This window comes from Copadichromis virginalis, linkage group LG4, assembly GCF_057382275.1.
Source record: "Copadichromis virginalis isolate Kocher_CV1m ecotype Utaka linkage group LG4, C_Virginalis_male_GT1.1, whole genome shotgun sequence".
NCBI lineage: Eukaryota > Metazoa > Chordata > Actinopteri > Cichliformes > Cichlidae > Copadichromis > Copadichromis virginalis.
In genome coordinates, this window is record NC_140621.1 from 23,043,699 (window position 1) to 23,065,697 (window position 21,999).

Consider the following 21,999-nt stretch of genomic DNA (forward strand, 5'->3'; position numbering starts at 1 on the left):
GAGGGTCCAATCAAATTTCCCCTTTAGCCACACCTCTGGATACCTTTGATATCTAAGTCCCAAACTCTTCATAAACAACCTCTGTGTTTACCTGCTCATTCATGCTGTGACAAAGGTCAGTTTTAAAAGACTGCACCAAATGATTTTTGAACATATTCTTTATTTAGTTTCAACACAACTATACGCAATCTCATCTCATCTCATTAGATAACTATTTCACTTTAATTTAACTAAACAGGAGCTGGGAGAACATATATATCCCAAAATACAGGAATGGTAACATTCACAGAACAAAGAAAAGTGAAATAAAACACCAATAGAACAGGCAATGTAACCAATTCAGATATTTTAAAGGAAAAAATGGATTTTAAGAAATCAGCATTAATAAACAGCAGTAACACAGCTCTCCCTTGATATCTGCTACCATGATACTTAATGCAAGGTGTTTATTTTGCTCACACATACTAATACAGACTATAAGCTTTCACATGTATATCTGATGTGTTTGGTTTCATAGCTCAGAGATGGTGAGTTTTTTTCTTCTTCTTCAGTCTTCTGAGCAACATCTAATCATAATGTATTCCTGGAGTCATCTCTCTATTATTGTCCTGCTATAAATGTTTCTATGCAACCAATACCAACTGGTCACTGTTGCTATAGAAATATAGGACACTAGAGGTGCTCCATGTCTTTCAATGCTAATAAGAAGTTGCAATCCTGTTAACATATGCAGCAATAGTGCAGAGAGAGTGCCAGGCTGGATATGGAATTTGGTTAGTTATGGATGGGGTGTGACTAAGTGTGTGTGTGTGTGTGCACTTCTGCATATCATGTAAACACTCACACAAAGAAGTACATATTGAACTCGGCATGCTTAAGGCAGTAGTAACACGTATTTTACCTCTTGTTTGCTAGAGAGTGCTAGCTGACATGTTCACATCAACACATGGGCAGTCACGATTCTTCATGAATTAATTAAAATCTATCAGTAGCTTTGATGCTTTTGAAGAAACCTCCACATCTAATATAAATGTTTCATAAACACAAAGATAGTAATCCGACTATAGGAACAGAGAGGTCACGGGCTGCCAGAAGGAACTGTGGACTCCTGGAGCAGCACAGTGACGATTTAAAAAGGAACACCACAGCCTCTTTAGGATAAGTGTTCTAGCCCTTCACAAATTCACAACACGCAGACACAAAGTGTTAGAAACCACACTCAAAATGTAGCCCCAAGACGCCACGGGGGACGATGGGTCAGAGTCAAAGGATACAAAGTGTTAACTAATAATATGTGATGTGGAAGCTCAGCCTCCAGATACAGGAACTGATTTAAGATATAGATCAAGTCATCTGTACCCTTTGATGCGCACTGCAGTTCCTGGGAAACCGGTGGACAGAAAAAATTGCAGTAAAATAACTATAAATAAGAAATTATCTTAACAGGTTTCAGGTTTGGAAAAAACATAATAAAAAGACTCTGGATTCATTCTTGATCATTTAGAAACAGCTCCCCCAAATTTAAGCTAATTGGTAATTATTACTTTGCAAACAATGACAGCAAGATTATTATATGGTAGATGTCGTTAAATAATAAGCAGTGTTGTGAAAAATCCAGTAAAACAGGAAGGTAACATTGCTCTATTTAATACCACCATGGTACTACAACCCTACGAAATGTCTATACATCTTAGCAGCACTTTGGTTAGAGGCTTGCTTGATAAACTGTCAAGCCAGTACCCTTTAATGGGACCTAAATTATATATGTACATAGTGTAATGCAGGGAAAAAGTGACACAGGACTAAATATTTGGTGGCCTACTGAACATTCATATTTACATGAGATACATTTGTCTTCCAAGGAAAATCACTCACAAAAATAAGAAAAAAGTAGCTATTTACAGAACATAACGACACACAACAGCAGTGACATTCGTTATGTTCTACAGCTGTTTTGTACAAGACAGGATTGAGAGATTCATATATTTATATACATTTTCTGACTTTCTTTAAATACAGTTTCTATTTTGTTTACTGTCAAAATACTTCCCGAAAAGAAGCAAATAATCTGCAGTTACACAATATCTTGAGCACACTGTTCTCTTGTTATTTTCAGCCAATACAAAAATGTGTAAACTTGGCACAGCCTCTCTGCTATAAACTCTGTACATAGTGCTGGGTCTCTACTACACTGGTTAATTGGGCACATTTGCAATTGGGTGTTGACGTCTGTTTAGTTACTTCAGAGTTAATACACTCGGGACTGAGGAGATTAAATTTGCATTTCATCCACAGCCTAAAGACAGCATTTATGAATTTGTGTTATTATGTTATAATAGATTTGCTTAGAACCTGATAATACATCAAGAGGGACACTGCAGTTTGGCATGCCTTTGATTTTTCCTCTGTGTTGGTTTTTAATAAGTTTAATATTTAATAATGTTCTTCCTGATGAAACCTTAGAGAGATTGGTAACTGATGACTGTTTCTGAGAGTGTGTACATGAGTCCAATCAGCCGCCCCTCAGATGCTTGTCTGCAGGTCCCCATTGAGGAGAGTACTCTGGGTCTCCGTCGGGTCATTCATCATGCGAGATTTGTCCTGTCGGCTATCACTTCGATCAACCTCGTCCAGCCCTCCCACATTTTTAAGACACAGGACATTTTGGAAACTCTTCTTGAAGTTCTCTGATAAGAAGGCATAAAGGATGGGGTTAGCACAGCTGTTGGCATATCCTAGAACCACCACGAATGCAAAGGTACTTCTCAGAATCGGGGTGGTGCTGATGGTGCCCGTCACTGATGTGACGTTGAAAACGTAGAAAGGCAGCCAGCAGAAAACAAACACTGCCACCACGATGGACACCATCCGGGTGACTTTCCTCTCTGAGCGCTTCCTCTTGGAGGAGCCCACACGGATGCCCGAGGACTTCACCTTGATGATGATGCACAGGTAGCAAAGGCAGATGACCATGAGGGGCAGGAAGAAGCCTAGAATGAATGTGTAGAACATGAATGCTGTGTAGTAAGCCTCTTGAGGTTCAGGCCATACGATGGTGCAGAAGCAGCCATCATGCTTTGTAATTACACCACTGTAAATAACAATTGGCAGGTTAACCATCAGCGACACCCCCCACACTGCCAGATTGATAGTCTTGGCCATGCGTGGCTTCCTCCACTTTGTGGATTTAATGGGATGCACCACAGCCAAGTAGCGGTCAATACTCATGACCATCAGGCAGAAGATAGAAGTGAACTGGTTGAGGGAGTCGACGGTCATCACAACCCTGCATAGCACAGGCCCAAAAGGCCAGTGGACCAGGGCCAACTGGATGGCAATGAACGGCAGGCCAAGCATGAAGAGCACGTCAGCCACCGCCAAGTTGAGGATGTAGATGTTAGTAACTGTCTTCATCTTGGCGTAGCGCAGAATGACATAGATGACGAGAGCGTTTCCACACAGCCCCATAGCACAAACCAGAAAGTACATGCAGGTGATGACCACCGTGCTGGTTCTGTTGAAGCTGTGGTCTGTGTAGTTCCCGTGGGGGATGGACTCATTGTCCTGCATGAAGCTGTCGTACATGAGGTGCTCCGACAGGTTCGGAGGGGATGACGGGAAGATCCACGAGTCCATGACACCTCAGTCTCTCTGTGTCGCACTGATTATGACATCCCACCTGGACACAAGCACAAGAGAAGCCTGAGGTTAGACCTTTGCGCGTTTATTCGGTCAGGCTTACTGCTACCGAGGGAAATCACTCCACACCCCCTAAAGCCATGAGCTCTCCCGGGGGAAATTCTTTCATTTCACACGCTGCAAAACGATCAGCTGTGACAAGCAACCTTGGATTGGTTGTTGACACATTTCCCCCCCACCCCCCAATTTATTAGGGGGAAAGCATGGATGTAAATTTATCTCAGCTTAAGTAATTGAATGGGGGGAATCACGGCACTGCCAGTAGCCTTGTTGCAGTGAGACTGAAGTGCTTTTCACTGCCAGTACACAGGAGGCAAACGTGGTCTGACAACTTAGTTTGAAGCCAAAAAGATAAGAGGTTTTATTATGCCAGTGCATCATTTTCTCCATAGCAGCAGGAAAGGTTGGACTCTGCCTGCAGTCTTGTATTTTGGTAAACAGCCGACCACATGTTACTGTTGTTCGGGTGCTTACACTGTTGTATTACCTATCACTTGGAAACTGGAAAAAGCACATTCCCATCGCAAAGAATAAACAAGATTAGTGATTAGTTCTATAGAGGCAGAGCACAGACACGATTAACATGGTGCCCAAAGCACTTGTGTAGATGAAAAATGAATCACCACCTAAACACTGCAGGTGTCTGGTATATTGTGGAAAAAATGCTGTGTTTGAGGTACTGTGCAAACTGAGCAACAGGTATTCTCTATCTCTCCCTATAAAAATATACAGCCAAGAGCCAGCACAGGAAGAAAGGAGTCAGGAATGCAGTTTGCTTCCAGCAAAGATGGTAAAAAGAGTATTTTGTAGCTAAAAGCCTTCAGGAACCTGTTTTTGTTTTTTTTAGCAGAAGACAAGACAATGACACAAATCTGGTTCAGAAAAGACAAACTGAAAGAGTGAGGTTAAGTCATTCATTAACAATATTAGGAAACTCTGTATACAAACAGGATAGGATATTGTTTGGTTATGTGTGTTGTGAAATTGCGCCTGTGTAAACAGTTAACAAAATTACCACAGCCCACGGAAAACGGGCGAGACATTTCTTTGGCTCAAGCACATTCAATTTCCCGTTTTTAATTCATTAATCCGTAAATCTGACTTCTCCTTTATTTTCGTACATTTTTTTAACACATCCCTATCAGTTGCTCTTGGAAGTTATTATCTTACCTGTAACTGGGCTTTTTTTTTCCAGCATTCACAGAACACACCGCTTCTGTGTGGGTTCAAGTGTTTTAAGTGTCCACGGCAGGTTCATCTTTAAATATTCCCCAAGTTTGTCTCATGGGCGAGATGGAAAACCACTGCGTGATGCAAAATTTCGTTTTGCATTAAATCCGTACTGTATTGTGTGTTACGCAGCAAGAGAAAAGGAGACGGATGCCCTCGTGGTGTGGCGCGCGCAGTAACTGTCTCCGGCAGGCGGTCGCGGGGATGTTTAAGCAGTGCCGGGGAGGTGCTGAAGAGACTCACCTCTGAACGAAGAGGGACCGTCTACAATGATGCAGATAGCCAATCCCACATAAGATGGAGCTGATCTGCATGAAGCATGCTATAATTTAACGACTCTGGTGGCGAACGCCCTGCGCCACTGTGGATAGGATAGTTCTGGGATGTGACAATAAAGTTGACACCAAGACTTAAAGGAGGTCAGTTCATACCAGCTTATCATCCAGTTATCATTTGACTTTAACATTTTGGTTACAGGATCGAGGCACGAGTTCTTTTTCATGAAAAAGGTTATTTACTTATTTACTAAAGTTTATTTACCCGATCTACATTTTTTTTTAAATTTCAATTTTATGTAATTTCTGGGTAAAATATGTCAGAACGCATTTCCTTAAAGTCAGACTAGGATTGGCCAGGAGACGGTCTGTTGTCCCAAATTTTCCCGGAAGCTACAAACTCAGATTTTTGATTGCGCACAAAAAAAGGAGCTAGGCTGATGGCAGCTAGAGGGCGAGACCGGTGTGTTTCTGTATAGAATGTTATGTTATGTGGGGCAGAGCAAGAACAAGAAAATAAAGTGTGGTTATGAATCGTACAGTGGATCCGCGTATAATTGAATAATACGACATGGTGTCAGAAGTCCTGTACTGATCCATATAACCTCGACTGAACGAACCTGTGTCTGGCGGAGCTCGCGGGATAACGAGGGGAGAATATGGCGAATGAGACTGCACAGAGAGCACCGGCGGGGCCGAGCGCGACATTCAGCATCCAGCCACCGGAATCCTTCGACTTTTCAAAACCGCAGGAGTGGTCCAAATGGATACGGAGGTTCGAGAGATTCCGTCTCGCCAGTAATTTGAACGTCAGCTCGGAGGAAAACCAAGTCAACACGTTGATTTACTGCATGGGAGATGAGGCGGACGATGTGCTTCGCGGTCTGAGTTTAACAGCGGAGCAAAGGACAACGTACGAGGGGGTACGTGATGGTTTCCAGGCTTTTTTCATTGTGAAGAAAAATGTGATCTATGAGCGCGCCAAATTCAATATGCGCCGACAGGGAGACAATGAGACAGTGGATGCTTTTGTGACAGCACTGTATGCGCTAGCAGAACATTGCAACTATGGAGTGCTACATGATGAGCTGATACGTGATAGGCTCGTTGTCGGTCTCACGGACAAACGGCTGTCAGAACGCATGCAGCTTGACCCAGATTTGACTTTGCAGAGGGCTATCAACATGGCGAGGCAAAGTGAAGAGGTAAAGCGACAACAATCCTCCTTGCGAGGTGACTCTAGAGGTGAGGCTAGCGATGCTAAGTCAGTAGATAGAGTGCATAAAATCAGTCGTAAGCCTGTTAGAACCAAACTGCTCCAGACTGATAGTCGTCAAGCTAAAACACGTGGATTCCGAGAAGATGGCAGAAAAGGGCCAACCTGTCAGAAATGTGGTGGCGCTCCATCCCATTCAAAGCAGGATTGTCCAGCGAATGAAGTGAAATGCCATGCATGTGGAAAGAAAGGACATTACAGGCGTGTATGCAGGGCACCAAAAACAGTGCATGAGGTTGAAGAGGATGAACATGGTTTGTTCCTGGGCAGTGTTAAGTGTGAGGGTGAGCCGTGGACTGTCGACTTAAGCATAAACAACAAAAACGTGTCATTTAAAATTGATACAGGAGCCGATGTGACAGTCCTACCCCTTAAGGTGTTTAAGGAGCTCTACAGACACAACCACCCCCCCAGTCTCCACAAATCAACCAAGGCTCTGCTGGGTCCCGGGAGGAGTCGTTTGGATGTCGTTGGTGTCAGTGAGCTTGCACTGAGGAAGGGAGACAAAGAAATACTTGAGGATGTCTTTGTCATCAGACACCTGCACACTGCTTTGCTGGGGAGACCTGCTATTAGCAAGCTGGAGCTTGTGGCTCGTCTGGAGAGCATAACTATAGAGACGCTTAAAAAGTGCTACCCAAAGCTGTGCAGTGGTCTCGGTGAAGTACGTCAGCCGTACGACATCAAACTGAAACCTGGAGCTCAACCTTTTTCCTTGAAGACGCCACGGAGAATCCCGTTGCCTCTGATGGACAAAGTTAAGCAGGAGCTGGCCCGTATGGAAGAACTAGGGGTGATCAGCAGGATTGAGGAGCCAACTGATTGGTGCTCAGGCATGGTGGTGGTACTGAAGAAGACAGAAGATGTACGCATATGTGTCGACCTTACACACCTCAATGAGTCTGTGTGTCGAGAGAAGTACATACTGCCATCGGTGGAGGAAACATTGGGCAGATTGGCTGGTGCCAGCATATTCAGCAAGCTGGACGCTAACATGGGGTTTTGGCAGATACCTCTGACGGAAAACTCAGCCAAATACACCACTTTCATCACACCGTTTGGGCGTTATTACTTCAAGAGACTGCCCTTCGGGATTGCTTCAGCACCGGAGCATTTCCAGAACAGGATGGTCACAGAGGTCACAGATGGTATGGAAGGGGTGGTTTGCCACATGGACGACGTGCTGGTCTGGGGCAGAACGCAGGAAGAGCATGACTCTCGCCTACACGCTGTGCTGGGCAGGATCCAAAAAGCTGGCATCACCCTGAACATTAACAAGTGCGACATCGCGAAACAGCAGGTGACGTTTTTAGGGCATGTTCTCTCAGCCAGCGGTATCAGCCCTGACCCAAGCAAGACCCAGGCTGTGAGGGAGATGAAGGAGCCACAAAGTGTGAGTGAGTTAAGGAGCTTTCTGGGAATGGTTAACCAGCTTGGAAAGTTTATCCCACAGCTCGCAGAGAAGGACAAACCTCTAAGAGACTTACTGTCTAAGAAAAACTGCTGGAGATGGGACATTGACCAGGCTAGAGCATTTCAGAACCTGAAAGATGCGCTCACATCACCGCCAGTGTTGGCCATGTATGACCCAAGCCGTGACTGCAAGGTGTCAGCGGACGCATCATCGTATGGCTTAGGGGGTGTGCTGCTTCAAAGATGGGACGAGGAGTGGAGACCCGTTGCCTACGCGTCATGCTCCCTCACTGCAACAGAACAGAGATACGCTCAGGTTGAAAAGGAGGCTTTAGGTCTGACCTGGGCTTGTGAGCGGTTCCGCAACTTTCTTATTGGCAAACACTTTCAAATGGAGACAGACCATAAGCCGCTGCTAAGTCTGCTGGGGGCACAAACTCTGGATGCGCTCCCTCCCAGAATTCAACGCTTTAGGATGCGCCTCATGCGATATTCCTACTCGATTTCGCATGTACCAGGCAAACACCTGTGGACAGCTGACACGCTCTCACGATCTCCAGTGAAAGCAAAAGAAACACTTCAAGACAAGGAGTTGTTGGAGAGCACAAATATTTACGTGGACATGTTGATGGACAATCTGCCAGCTAGCAACAATTTCTTGGAGCAGCTGAGAGAAGAGCTGGAGAGGGACAGCGTATGTGCTCGCGTGATGCAGCTGTGTGAGGAAGGATGGCCCACACATTTCAACAGCGAACCAGCGCTAAGACTGTACTGGGCAGAACGGGCGTTCCTCACCGTACATGATGGTCTGCTAATCAAAGGGGACAGGTTGGTTATACCTGCAACTATGAGAATTGATGTGCTCACCAGACTGCACGAAGGTCACCAGGGAGTGGTTAAGTGCAGACAGCGAGCACGACAGTCGGTTTGGTGGCCAGGGCTAAGCCAGCAGATAAATGAGCTTGTCCTTAACTGTCGGACATGTTGCCAAGTGAGAGAAAACCACACAGAACCGCTGATGCCATCACAGTATCCGGGGCGGCCGTGGCAAAAGCTAGGAGCCGATCTGTTTATGCTGAGAGGGAAAACCTACCTTCTTGTCGTGGATTATGCCTCAAGATTTGTTGAGATTGCCCCTCTCACACCTTCAAGGTCAGAGGACGCGATCCATCATCTCAAAGTGATTTTTGCACGACATGGGATCCCCGAGCAGCTGGTAACAGATAATGGGCCACAGTTTTCAGGGGCAGCTTTTGAGACATTTGCAAAAGTGTATGGCTTCTGTCACATTACAAGCAGCCCGAAATATCCCCAAAGCAATGGCGAAGCCGAACGAGCAGTTAAGACTGTCAAGAATCTATTGCGGAAAGCTGTTGATCCACACTTGGCTCTGCTCTCTTACAGAGCCACCCCACTGCAGAATGGCTATAGTCCAGCCCAACTCTTGATGGGGAGACGGCTTCGCACCACAGTGCCAATACTGCCATCTCTGCTAGACCCCGCACTTCCTGATAGTGTGGTTGTCACCCGGAGGGAAAAGGAGAGGAGGACTAAAGAGGCACAGTCATATAACCTTCGTCATCGCGCACGCAGCCTCGACAGGCTCACTCCAGGCCAAGAAGTGTGGATAACAGACCAGAGAGCCAGCGGCACCGTTATTGGCAGCCACTCCACACCACGATCATATCTCGTGGAGGGACCTCGTGGGACAATTAGGCGGAATCGTCGGCATCTTGTTCCCATGAAACACTCTCCAGACCAAACTGAGAGCAATAATGGGGAGCCAGAATCTGCAGAAGCCGGGGAGCAGTGCTCCACGGACATGCCAGAGACAGTTTCTCCAGAGCTTCCATCTACACCCAGAACCAGATCCGGAAGAGTGGTTGTGAGACCAACCAGATTGGACTTATAACGGATAAGATGGAAAGGACTGTTTTATACAAGAATACCCCTCTTTCGTAGTATTGTTTGCACAATATGGGTAAAAGTGTAAAAGCTAAAAGGTTGTCATTTTCAAATATGCATGTTCAGAAGTTGGGAAATGCAGGGGGTGTGACAAGTTAGCATGTAAGAATTTGTGTTACTTAACGGGTTAATTAGAGTTAAGATTTTCATTATATAGTATTCCTTACAGGTAAGCGCAGGACCAGACCTTCCAGCCACAGAGGCAGAATAACCCTCTAAGGTCTGGTGAGTCAATGGTAGTCTACCCATTGATTCTAGAAAGGGGAGATGTGGTGTAATTGCATTGTACAGTAGATGTTAATGCAGCCGGTCAGTGTAGTTAGGCTGATGGCAGCTAGAGGGCGAGACCGGTGTGTTTCTGTATAGAATGTTATGTTATGTGGGGCAGAGCAAGAACAAGAAAATAAAGTGTGGTTATGAATCGTACAGTGGACCCGCGTATAATTGAATAATACGACAACCTTTAGCTGAAACCTTTAACGCATGCGCTTTACACGTGAAAACTCTGTGGTTCGAAACCAGGAGCTAACACAAATGGTACGACACCTGTCCCTCAAGCACAGATAAAAGGACGGGTTGCGTCAGGAAGGGCATCTGCCCTTAAATCTGTGCCAAATCAAACAATACGGATCCATCCGCTGTGGCAGCCCTTGGGAAATTAGAGCTAGCCGAATGAACCTAAACTTTACAGTCTGAGCAATGCGGCATAGGCATTGCACAGTGAAAGTCAAACTGTCAAAAAGAAAAGAAAATGGAGTGACTGGAGTGAGACTTGGATGTCATCCACAAAGGAAAATATTACTTTCAGCCAAAAAAAAAAAGTGTCGTGCAAGTTCATGCCCATACTTTACCTTTAGTTCAGCTTTTACCCTTCAGGGGGCAGTAGTGAGCACAGAGCTGCAAAAACAATCAGGTGCTGCCGAAACCTCTAGCACTCATGCAAAGCTAATTTCATCTTGTTTCCCGAATGTGGTAAACACAATACATATCTAGCAGTCTCAACGATGCAGGATGTAGCTGAGGTGGTTGCAGAGTAGTGATGTGATTTCCGTCTCTTTTTAGAGAACCGGCTCTTTCGGCTCGGCTCACTAAAAAGTGCCGGCTCTTTCGGCTCCGAACCGGCTCTTCAGGTTGTTTTGTTGCTTTAATTAATTTATTATTAACAATAATATAAAATTATGCACAAAAGGAATTTAAAAAAGTGTTTTTATTTATATATGTTTATATATAAATATATGTGGTGGCCCCTAGAGACAAAACACGTACAAACTCCAAAACACATTTCTAGCTTGAACTGAACTTCCAAAACAGAACTACTAGATCACTTAAATTACACAATTGAAAGCATGAAAGCATATGTGTATTGCATAAATACACAAACATTCATATATATTCAAATAATTTAAAAAAAAGTTCATTTACCTGTTACTACCACACACTAAATCCAGTCATTGGTACTTGCTGGCTTGTGTAGCCACTAGGTAACAAAAGCTCAACACTGCACCTAGCATTCTGGAGCACTTCTGTTGTGTTTTGTACGTGTTTTGGAGTTTTTACATGTTTTGGAGTTTTTACTGCTTCGGGGTTTGTACGTGTTTTGAAGTTTGTACGTTCTTTGTCTGTAGGGGCCACCGTAAATATACTTTTATTTATTCACTCCACATAAAATGTAATAAATAAATCCATAAATTAATACAAATACAAAAAAATACAAAAACCAACTATTCACATTTCAACCTTTATCTATTTAAATTTTCAGCTTTTTCCTTTTACAAATTTAAAGTGAAACAACACAAAACACTGCAAACCAAAACACAATTAAATATAAATTAAAATATGAAAACAAAAAGAACATGCACATTCTCTGTCATATGGGCCTGCATGAATAAACTCTCTGAATCCTTTATCATCCGCAACTGAAAATAGTTGTGGATGATTACTATACCTTTCTAATGTGACGTTGTTGTCCCTGGCTCTTTCTCTCTCTCCCTCCCGCTTCCTGTGCTACTGAGTGTAACTACACCCCCCCCCCCCCCCCCCCCCATCCCAGCATAAAGCACAAGGCTCGCATGCGGAGTGAAGCGGCAAAAAAGTGCGAGAGAGAGGGTGAGAGAAAAAAAAAAAGAACAAAACCCACAGCTCGCGATAAGGAGCCAGCTCACGTTGTTCAAGTCAAAGACCCGGCTCTAAGAGCCGTTTCGTTCGCGACCGACACATCACTATTGCAGAGTGCTTCACTTCACATCTGTAATACCCAAGCGTTGGTTTTGAAGTTTTTTGATGTTCTTCAGCAGCTCTGCATGATGGGAGAGGGACAAATCCAGCATCCCAAACATCTACTCGTCAACCTGCGGGTGACAGTTCACAAGCCAATCAAATCATCCATCGCATTATGAGTGAGTCTTCTGCACAGTTAGAACACAGTATTAATGTTTCAGAAAATCATATTCTAATTGCAATTATATAGTCTATAAAAATTCAATGTTTAGTTTGTATAAAGTGGTTAAAGAGACATATATAATGATTTTTTTCCATCTTGCTGATAGTGACAGAGAAAGAGTACGGAGCCCCGCAAGGGACATGGCAAAACCTTTGCGAGATCCCGAGTTAGTTTTGCGAGATCTCGCAAAAGTTCATTGTAATTTTTTTTTCTCCCATGTCCCTTGCGGGGCTCCGTAAAAGAGAGACACACTTTTATCACTTTTATTTTTAAGCATTTTGTTTGTTAGTTGTGTTTTTAAGCACTTGTACCTTGTATCAATGGTACTGCAACCTCTGGTAAATGGTACGGTACTTGCTGTAATCTGCATGGGGTCAAAAGAAGAGCAAATGATACCCTGTAAGTAACAGGCTGGCATGAAAATTTGGGGGCATTATTCAATATGATAGCATAATACTAAGGTGCCACTTTCTTTGCAAATGGATGAATGTGGGTTTTTTGCCACAAAAGCCATGACTAGTAAGCTGACAGACCTGCACTTTCTGTCCTAACACTACTTGTATTACTCATGACACATGAAACAACAACCAATCTGGAAGATGTCAGACCACATCGGGTTTAAAATTGGACTTAATCTACTGTGTCTGCCTTGTTTTTCTTTTTCGTTTAAGAAAAGAACTTAGGGAAGTGCAATGTTTGTAACATTATTTTCAGATTTAGGGTGGCCGTTAATGGCTTAAAAGCATACTTTGTTTTTACATAAATAGCAGTTCAGGGAAAATCTAGTACTGGGTGCACTTCATCGTCAATGCCTGTCTGCTAATCCTGCATTTAAAATTCGCATGAGTCCATTAAGCAGTTATTGATTGGATATTAGGCTTTCTTTTTTCTTCTTTTTGTGAAAGCCAGGAAACAAGCACATGTTGACTGTCCAGAAGAAAGACAAGGAAAAGGAAAAGGTCATGGGGGAATTTAAACTGTAATTTATTAGTAGGTACCTTGCCGTGACAAAGAATCAATGACCCATCAACTTGGTTTTGTGTACAATGCAATATAGTTAAATTAAAGTGATCTATTAACTTTTCTGTATGATTTTAACATTGATATTGTAGGTAAAGCTGTGTTGTCATTGAAACCTTGGCATTAGACAAGTGTCTTGGGATGTTATGGCAACTGAAGGAAAAAAAAAGATTTTTTCATGAGGCCTTTAGGCACTAACACTTATTACGGGTATTCCCTCTGCGAAAAATGCATGGCAGTACATAATAGCACTGAACGATGTGCAGAATGAAATCCTGACTTGGCTTTGCTGGGTAGTTCAGGTCTTTATTTGCTTTCTAATTACTGAGGCATGATGAAGTACCTCTCTGGTCCAGGCCCTGAACTGAAAACATTGATTATACATCGTACCATGGTGAATTGACAAGCAATTAGAAGCCCGAGGCAGCTGTAAAATATTTAATGAATACTACTGATGCTTTTGGCAATTATGTAATGACTGTACCACCAGTGACAAAAACTAAACAGGTGTTTTTGGAACCTGTTTATATAATAAGTTAGCAAACGTGGAGGAAATTAGGCTTCATTCAGAGACTGTTGACATATTTTGTCCTTTTTCTGTCTTTAGTGTTTTGTCACTTATAGTGCTGCAAATTGTAAAAGAAAAAAAAGGTTACTACTGGACTGTGTAAAAGTCTGGCGCCACCTCTCATTCCTATATTTTGCTAGAAAAATGGGAAATATGGGCAGAAATTTATTGCAACACCTGCAAACATACATGGAAATACAGTATATAAGCCAAAAACAGTCTAATGAATGAATTTAATGAAGCCACCTTTATTGTTCACCACAGCCTGAACTCTCTTAGACCAGTTTTCTTGTCATTTTCAGGAATAGTTCTCCTGCCTTCTTGGGAGACATTGAATGTTGGCTACCTTTTGTTGGACTCTGGGGAGGCCAGTCCACGAATGATGGTGTTCTACTGTGTGATTTTCTATCCAGATATGCTTCTGCTGCATTGGCAGTGTAAATCATTGTCCAGATTTTTTCCAGATAATATTGCTTTTTGGACCAAAATCTCAAGATATTTTTTATGATATGTTCATAATTCCATTGATTTTAGGCTTCTTGAAAAAATGAAATACATTTTGTGAGGTTTTTTTTTGATAAAGTTTCTGTGTTTACATGTTTTGGATCTTTAAGTGTTAAGTTGCTTAAAAAACAACATTCCCCTAAAAATAGTCAGATACAAGGTTTAGACTGGCAATGAATAAAAAAGACGCCAATGCCCAAAGAGATCTTTGAAAGACATTTATAACCTGCTAAAATTATTTTTAACTGATTTTAAAGCATTAAATAAAAAGGACTAAATTAATTTCTCAGACATTCATGAACAACTTTGCAACACACAACTGTGTATGGAACAAAACAAATGAGATGAGTTATTTATTTATCAAACCAAAGACTTTGTGTTTAAGGCATTATAAGTCTTTTCTGTGACTAAGGCACTCTCAGCCATACGCCTTGCCCGGTCTGTGCCAACGGCTCTATCAGTAGTCTTAACACACTGCGATTTATTTACAGAAAATGACTCTGCCTGCTGCAACAAACTAACTCCTGTGAGACACAGTTGTGGTGACTAAGGTGATTCTGAAGGATAATGATCTGCTTCATGTTGCTCCACATAGTCTATTACAACAAACTGAGCACTAAGAAATACAGACGTTACCTTGAAACACACCTGTTGGGACATTTAGAACACAGTAGTCGGATTTGAGCACCAAGGTTCACAGTTGACATTGGAAGGCTTCAATCATATTGAGTATACTTTTTCAGCTGTATCCAGAGTGGTTTCAGTGGGATCTCACTGTCCCCATCTTCATTTGTTAAAGAGTATTTAACACAGATAAGATTTGGTATTAGATGCCGTGACTGTTAATAAAAACTGAGACAAACCTCTGATTGCTATTCAGCTGAATTTTGCTGTCAGAGGTATCTTTTATTTTGCTGGCATGATGTCACCGGACTGTTCATCTTTGTAGCAGGAAGCACAGGTTGTAATCAAGCTGGGAATAAACAGTGTGGGTTGATGCGCTCCACAAAATGATGGATGATTAGGAATCATTTAAAAGTCAGCGCAAATCACTGCGCTTGACAGACGTTTTAAGTGCCAGCCATTTCCCATAATAGCTGTACCAATGACATTTGACAAAACGCGATGTAAAATCCAAATTAATTACTATGTAATTCCTCTTGTATAATTCATTTATGAATGCTTTTTGTGATTGAAATAGCTGGTTAAGTTGAAATGATAAGTTCCTGATGTGGCTGTAAATGTGCTTTTAGAGCTTTGTCAAAGGATGTTATCTGGCATGCAAACCAGTCACTGCTCTCTTTTCTGTTGATGGAACAGAGCTAAAGAACTGCTTGTTTCAGAGCTGTGTAGTGCGATTGATTATCTTTGCTGGAGACTGTTCCACTGGATTTTTAGTGCTCTCAGGTTCAGTCCAGAATTTTCTTTAATTGCTTTCTTATGAGTTACAGATAGCATACCTTTTTCCATCTTATCCATTTGCACACAAATACCAAACACAATTAAGGATGTCATTTGTGTAACATGATAAAAACTAAAAAAGAGCTAAAGCTAACGTTTGTGACTATTGTTTATTGTGCAGGGTAATCTTCTCCATAGTCACATTGTTCAGTCAACACCATGTGAGACTGTCAATACCCAATATCAATGATCTGGAAGGAGGGCTGTTGCTACAGTGTTTCCCTTCGGTCGATTGCTTTGGAGCATGGCAGCTGTGATGGTACTAGCAGGGGACTTTGTACCACTGTCACCACATTCATGTGGCCTTACTTTCACATGTTTGATGTAAGTGTCCTTCCACCTTTGGCTCTAGAGTGATAAATACAGAAGGTTTTATTGCACTCACTGTCACCGTCATTAATTCAAGTAATGTTTTCTACTTCTGTCTCTCTTCCTTTTCACACCTTGCCCTCCTTAGATAAGGAGTAGACCCTATTTCACTGACACACACACAAGGAGAAAGACACGGGAAAGGAGCCAGCTCACAACCTTTAGAAGTACAGTGGTACATCGTGCTGATATGGGACCAGGCCCCCTTTTACTTTCAGAACTGCTTTAATTCTTCATGGCATATATTCAACAAGAGGCTGTAAACATGGAGCCATGTTTTCAAGTTGTTTACAGCTAAAATCTGACCCTATCATCTGAATGTCGAAGCAGAAACTGAGACAATGTTTTTCTAACCTTCTTTATTCACTGTGACTGTGTGAAATGTAAACTTACTTTAAAAAAAAAGATGTTTAAAGTTCAAAAAACACAGAATGCTGGAAAGCAGAACCAGAGCCATGACACTGAAATGCGTTAGCAATGCATTTTAAACAAGAAAAGATTGTCTGTAAACTCCAGAGATGCTTGTGTGGGAAGTAAATCATCAGTTTCTGAAATACTCAGACTAGCCCAACAAAGATTGAAAAATTCAGAGTCATTTAAATTTTCTTTGAATTCTGATGCTTGTTTTAAACGTAACAGTTTGTTTTGACCATGCCTACATGGCTAAATGCAGTAATTTGCTGCCATGGGCAGTTGACCCAAACACCTAATGAAGTTAGCGTTCCAAAATAAAGGCTGGATTCTTTATAGAGCACTGAAAGCTTGCTTAAAGACACATTTTCTTTTCATGTTCTGAGTATTTTCTGTTCCTCTCGAAGGTCCTTGGAATTGTTTTCTTCCACTTTTCAAACCAGTCTTCAGACAGAATTTTATGCCCTTCACAGCTGTAACTTTGTGACTCATATTCTCTTTCAAGTGTTGCCTGGTTGTGTGCTTACATGTTTGGGAAGCAGAAGAAACTTGCTGTGAGTTAAACGATAAAATGAAAACTAGAGGAAATATATTTTGAAATGATCAAATATAATTTTTAACTTCAGCAGGTAGTTATAGAGTCAAGCATTACACTTTTGTGGGCTTTATTTTAAACACAGAGGCGTTTAATGAATCTCTTGAGCCTTCCATCCACAAAAAGCCAGTTAACAGTTTTCAATCAATCTTGCAATCTTCTAATAAACCTTTTTTTTTTCGACACACTTTTCTGCTTCACAGCTGTGTGTGAGGGTAAAAGCTGAGAGATGGAGCACCTGGTGGTCGTGTGGTACTTTCTAATCTTATGAAACCAATTGGTTTTCACTCTACTTTTCAGAGCCCAGAGATGAGAGATAAAATAGCTCATGGAGGGAGACAGGTGTTGGATAAGATTTCTCAGGTAAGCTCTGTCTGAATAAGCTGTCAGTGCTGCTTTTGTTGCATTTCTGTGGCGCGCTGCTCAGTGTCTGACTTTCCCACTTTAAAATTATAATCGTAGCATCAGTGCTGCTTATTGCAGATAAACAGTGCCTCTTGATTTAAAATGTAGCTTTGATTTTTATTTCAGGTGTCATTTTCTGCCTGATTCCTGGGGCATTATGTGGTGTGCAAAGCTTCTATTAAGGGTTGAAAATTTCTGCTGTAACTGTGCTGTCCCATTTTTTGACATCTAAAGTAAAGTCTTTAACCCTTTAAATCCCAAACCATGAAATAATTGCCAGAAATGTCTAATTTATCTGGATATATTAGCTCATTTGTATCAACATTTTGTAATTCCAGCATTTTTTTTTTTTTAATAAATTGCTTAAAAATGTATTCTTCAATTTCACCTCGGTTTTTTTGGAGTGAAAAAAAAATAACACTGATTATGTAGATGTCTCAAAAACTCTCAAAAACGGACTTTAAAGGGTTTAAAAGTTCAGTCTGTTACTGGTTTGCTTTTGTTTTGCCTGTTCTTTCTCTAGTAAGTGTTGTGTAGCGTGCCATATTGATGATGGTGTGAAATGAAGTCATATAATTCCAAATACATTTTCTTCTTGTAATTATCTTGGGATTGTAACAGTAATTTCATGACTAAAACAACAGCTGCCATTATGTTATTTTCTTCTCAGATACATGACAGTTTAGGAGATGAGAACTAAATATTAATGAGTAAATACCAGATCGCTAATGTTGAAAACTGCTTGATATTTCAGGCCAACTTTATGAAAGAAATACATCTTAATCTCACATACAAACAACAGATAAATTGACAATTAGCTTTTACAACACTGTTCGCAATTTTCCCTAGTTTTATTAGAGAATCATTAGGTGCTCTATGGGATTGAGAGCTGGCGACTGTGGAGGCCATTTGAGTACAGTGAACTTACTCTCACATACAAGAAACCCAAGATAAATTTGAGCTGTGTGACATGCTGCATTATCCTGCAGGAAGCAGGCCTCAGAAGATCAGTACGCTGTAGTCATAAAGAGATGCGCATGGTCAGCAACAACTGGCTGTGGTGTTTAAACGATGCTCAGTGTGCGATTGTTACGCCTCCGCCAGCAGCCCCAACCTTTAACACAAGTCAGGATGGAGCTGACGTTTTACGTTTTTTACACCATGTTCGCCCGATTTGTCAGATCAGGCAACTTTTTCCAAATTTCAGTGACCCTGTGAGAACTCTACCCTTAGTTTCCTGTTATTAGCTGATTGGAATGACACTTGGTGTGGTCTTCCGTTGCTGTAGTCCATCTGCTTCCAATTTCAACATGTCGTGAGTTCGGAGATGCTCTTCTGCATACCCTGGTTGTAACAAGTGATTATTTGACTTACTGTTGCCTTCCTTTTAGCAAGAACTACTCTGATCTCTTGCATCAACAAGGCATTTTCACCCAGAGAATTACTGCTCGCGAGAAATTTTCTCTTTTTAAGACCATAATTTGTAAAACTCTAGAGATGGTTGTGTGGGAAAATCCCAGTAGATCAGCAGTTTCTGAAATGTTCAAACCAATGAGCTCCAACGAACAATTTAAATCACTTTTCTTTTCAATCCAACTTCTTCTTTTCAATTCAATCCTTTTCACAGAGCAGTTGGATAAATGTACACACAAATAAGATACAGCAACAAGTGACTGTATTAAAACTACTGACTCATAGAGCTTATATATATTTTGTTGAAGACAAGGGGAGCCTTCGCTTGAGATTGTGGGTTAGTTTTTCTTTTTTTGGACATGTGCATAATTGAGTGTGTTTTGATGAGTACTATCATCAGTGGGGGCTGTCTTGCACTTAATGTATTAGCTTTCAGCCTGGGGAAGGCCTAGGGTATCTGGCTGCAGCTCTGTTCTTCAGAGGAAGCGTAAACAGAATGCACAGCCATCTGCATATTACAGACTTCTTATCAACTGACCACAGAAACACCTGCTAGCATTTGGAGTTCTTTTACATAAATAATGTGTAAAAAACTAAACTTTTTTTCACACCACTCTTTGGGAGTTTGATTATTTCAACATGATCTGAAAACATTAAAAACACTGATGGTTAAAATAAAGTCCTATGCAGTGCAGTATTTAGCTGGGATACTCTTGGATTTGACATTTAAATTTCCGATTTCCCAAGGTTCTGGAGGGAGAGTGGAGAGGCATAGAATACAGGATTTGAAGTCCAGGGGTATAGTTTCTGCAGTCTGTAATGATTTGAGGTGCCATGTTATCTGCTGGTGCAACCCCATATCACAGCAAAGTGTGTAATAGACACAACAGTCCACTTTTTCCAGTTGACTCTTTGCCTCTCCAGGCAACATCATTTGTTTTTCATGCATTATATATGGAAAAAAGCTATAGAGACCATGTGTTTGAGTGTCGGTTAGTTGAGGTTGGACGTAAACTTTGGAGATTGCTGATGGCATGAGAGATCCTCCAAGCATTTTGAGGCACATGGCTGGTTGGATCTGTGTGTGAATGTGCTCCTGAGCCTCCTCAGCTTGGCAAAGGATAAGAGGGGTTGTTCATGAGTGCTTTCAGATTTCCTTTCATCCCTTTCTCTGTCACTGCCTACATACTGCCCAGTTCCATCCATGTCACAGAGCTGGCCTTCGTCATAAGCGTATTGACATCATAAGGCCCAAGGCCACCTCCCCAGCAAACCATAGAAAATACAACACTGACCACTGCAGATTGGAAAAACAACCACAGCAGACTGTGCATGTCTACATCAACTGGACATGGATAGTAGTTAATGTGGCCCAGTAGTCTCAGTTTTGCTCCAAGCTAGGTAGGCCAATCTTAAAGCATATCTTGCTTTATTGTACTATGAAATGCTAATTGATTATTTATAAAATATCAATAACCACCATTGCTCTTGTGCAGCTTCCCAAAGTCCCAGCATCCCAGTGCATGATGTGGATGACACTGTGCATCGGTTGAATGGTAATTGGTTGACAAGGGAAGGGAAGGACTTGTCTCTTCTCCTCAGCTGGCTGATGGACCAGCAACAGCACGAGCAAGAGTTACCCACAGACTGTCTCGATCTGACAAAAAACGTTCTCTGCAGGTAGACTGTGTCTGTATTTGCCTCATGGACTGCCAACTGACTGCCCACATGCTGCGTATGTGCTGCCCACGCGCTACTATCACTGAACCATAATTTCCTCATGAAATACGACCTGCTGGCTGTTCAAAAGAATGCAAGTTTAAGGCATTTCTGCATTGGCTTCACTTTTCTGATATTATATACAGAATTTGTACTATTCTGGTTTTCTATGAGGTGCAGTGTAAGTGAATCTTTCACTAGAGAGCAGGCAGGGTGCAGACTGTTTAACAATGCAGTGCAGTCTAACTGCTTTCTCTGTCTGGTATAGTTGGAAAAAGTTACAGTGACTGTGCGAACGCATCTTGACATTGTTGTTTAATTGCACTGTCAAGAACTGGTAAATGGGCTCCATCTCCACTCATGAGCAGTGCACTGGGTTGCTATGTATTGGCCTGTGACTGTGGAATTAATCATGTCACATGTGCAGAGCACTGATGGCATAATTTGAACAATGATGAAAACTCCAGTGGTAAATAGTATGGCCTCAATCCAGTGCTGAGCATATTGAGTAAACAAAGCTGTTAAGCCCTTCTTACTGCTTTTACTGCTGTTTTTCTGCAGTCACCAGAATTAGTGAGAAACTAGCTGTTCCACTGGATAGTCTGAAATTTCCCTCTTTAGCCATGTCTCTGTCAGATCTATGTTAAGTATATGTTACAAAAAACTTGTTACATAGATTATATGTAACATATATTGTAGCATCTTTGGACATGTATCTATTATTATATCATTTCCATATGTTCCATAATAATCTTCTAGTGATTTCTTTGCCATCGATATAGAAGGCTAAGGGTTGCAAGCTTCATCATGTGAAAACACAAAGCGATATCAGCAGATAACGGAGCTTTTCTGGAATAATGGAAGGTTTCTTATTAAAGGTTATGTTTATATGTTTTGATTTGACAAATAGAGGTATTCAATATATTTAATCATGCTGAAAGAAACAACAAACTTTGTGCAGCATAAGTGGCACGTACAGATGGGAATAGATGTATGTTTCTACGGAGAGGTGTATTTCATTCACAGCTATGATTTTTTACTATTTTTGTAGTATTAACCCTTTAAGACCTACCATAGAACCAAGTCCGCCAGAGCTTATCTTTATATTTTTACATGCTAAAGTGCAATTTCTGGGAGCATTTCAAGTTGCTATACATCAATACAACCATTATAGCCCAAATTCTAGTAGTATGTATGCATTAAGTGCATAGTAACTACATAAATTGCAGAAAGGTG

General features: G+C 41.6%; 1 protein-coding gene and 1 long non-coding RNA gene across 2 annotated transcripts; one reads left to right on the forward strand and one right to left on the reverse strand.

The window, feature by feature from the left end:
* Positions 1-140: 140 nt before the first annotated feature.
* On the reverse strand, positions 141-4,933 carry LOC146711433 (somatostatin receptor type 2-like). Its single transcript, XM_085454283.1, has 2 exons — positions 4,870-4,933; positions 141-3,679 (listed from the first exon to the last, which is right to left on the reverse strand). Exon 2 carries the CDS (start codon positions 3,634-3,636, stop codon positions 2,524-2,526), a length of 1,113 nt encoding a protein of 370 aa, XP_085310409.1. The 5' UTR covers positions 3,637-3,679; positions 4,870-4,933; the 3' UTR covers positions 141-2,523.
* A 361-nt stretch (positions 4,934-5,294) lies between these two features.
* On the forward strand, positions 5,295-17,589 carry LOC146711434 (uncharacterized). Its single transcript, XR_014920165.1, has 3 exons — positions 5,295-5,348; positions 12,150-12,254; positions 17,527-17,589. It is a non-coding gene; the product is annotated as an uncharacterized LOC146711434 (long non-coding RNA).
* The last annotated feature ends 4,410 nt before the right edge of the window (positions 17,590-21,999 follow it).

Bases quoted from the DNA above. Each gene is read 5' to 3' on its own strand.
- LOC146711433 (XM_085454283.1), bottom strand. From the start codon at position 3,636: ATGGACTCGTGGATCTTCCCGTCATCCCCTCCGAACCTGTCGGAGCAC.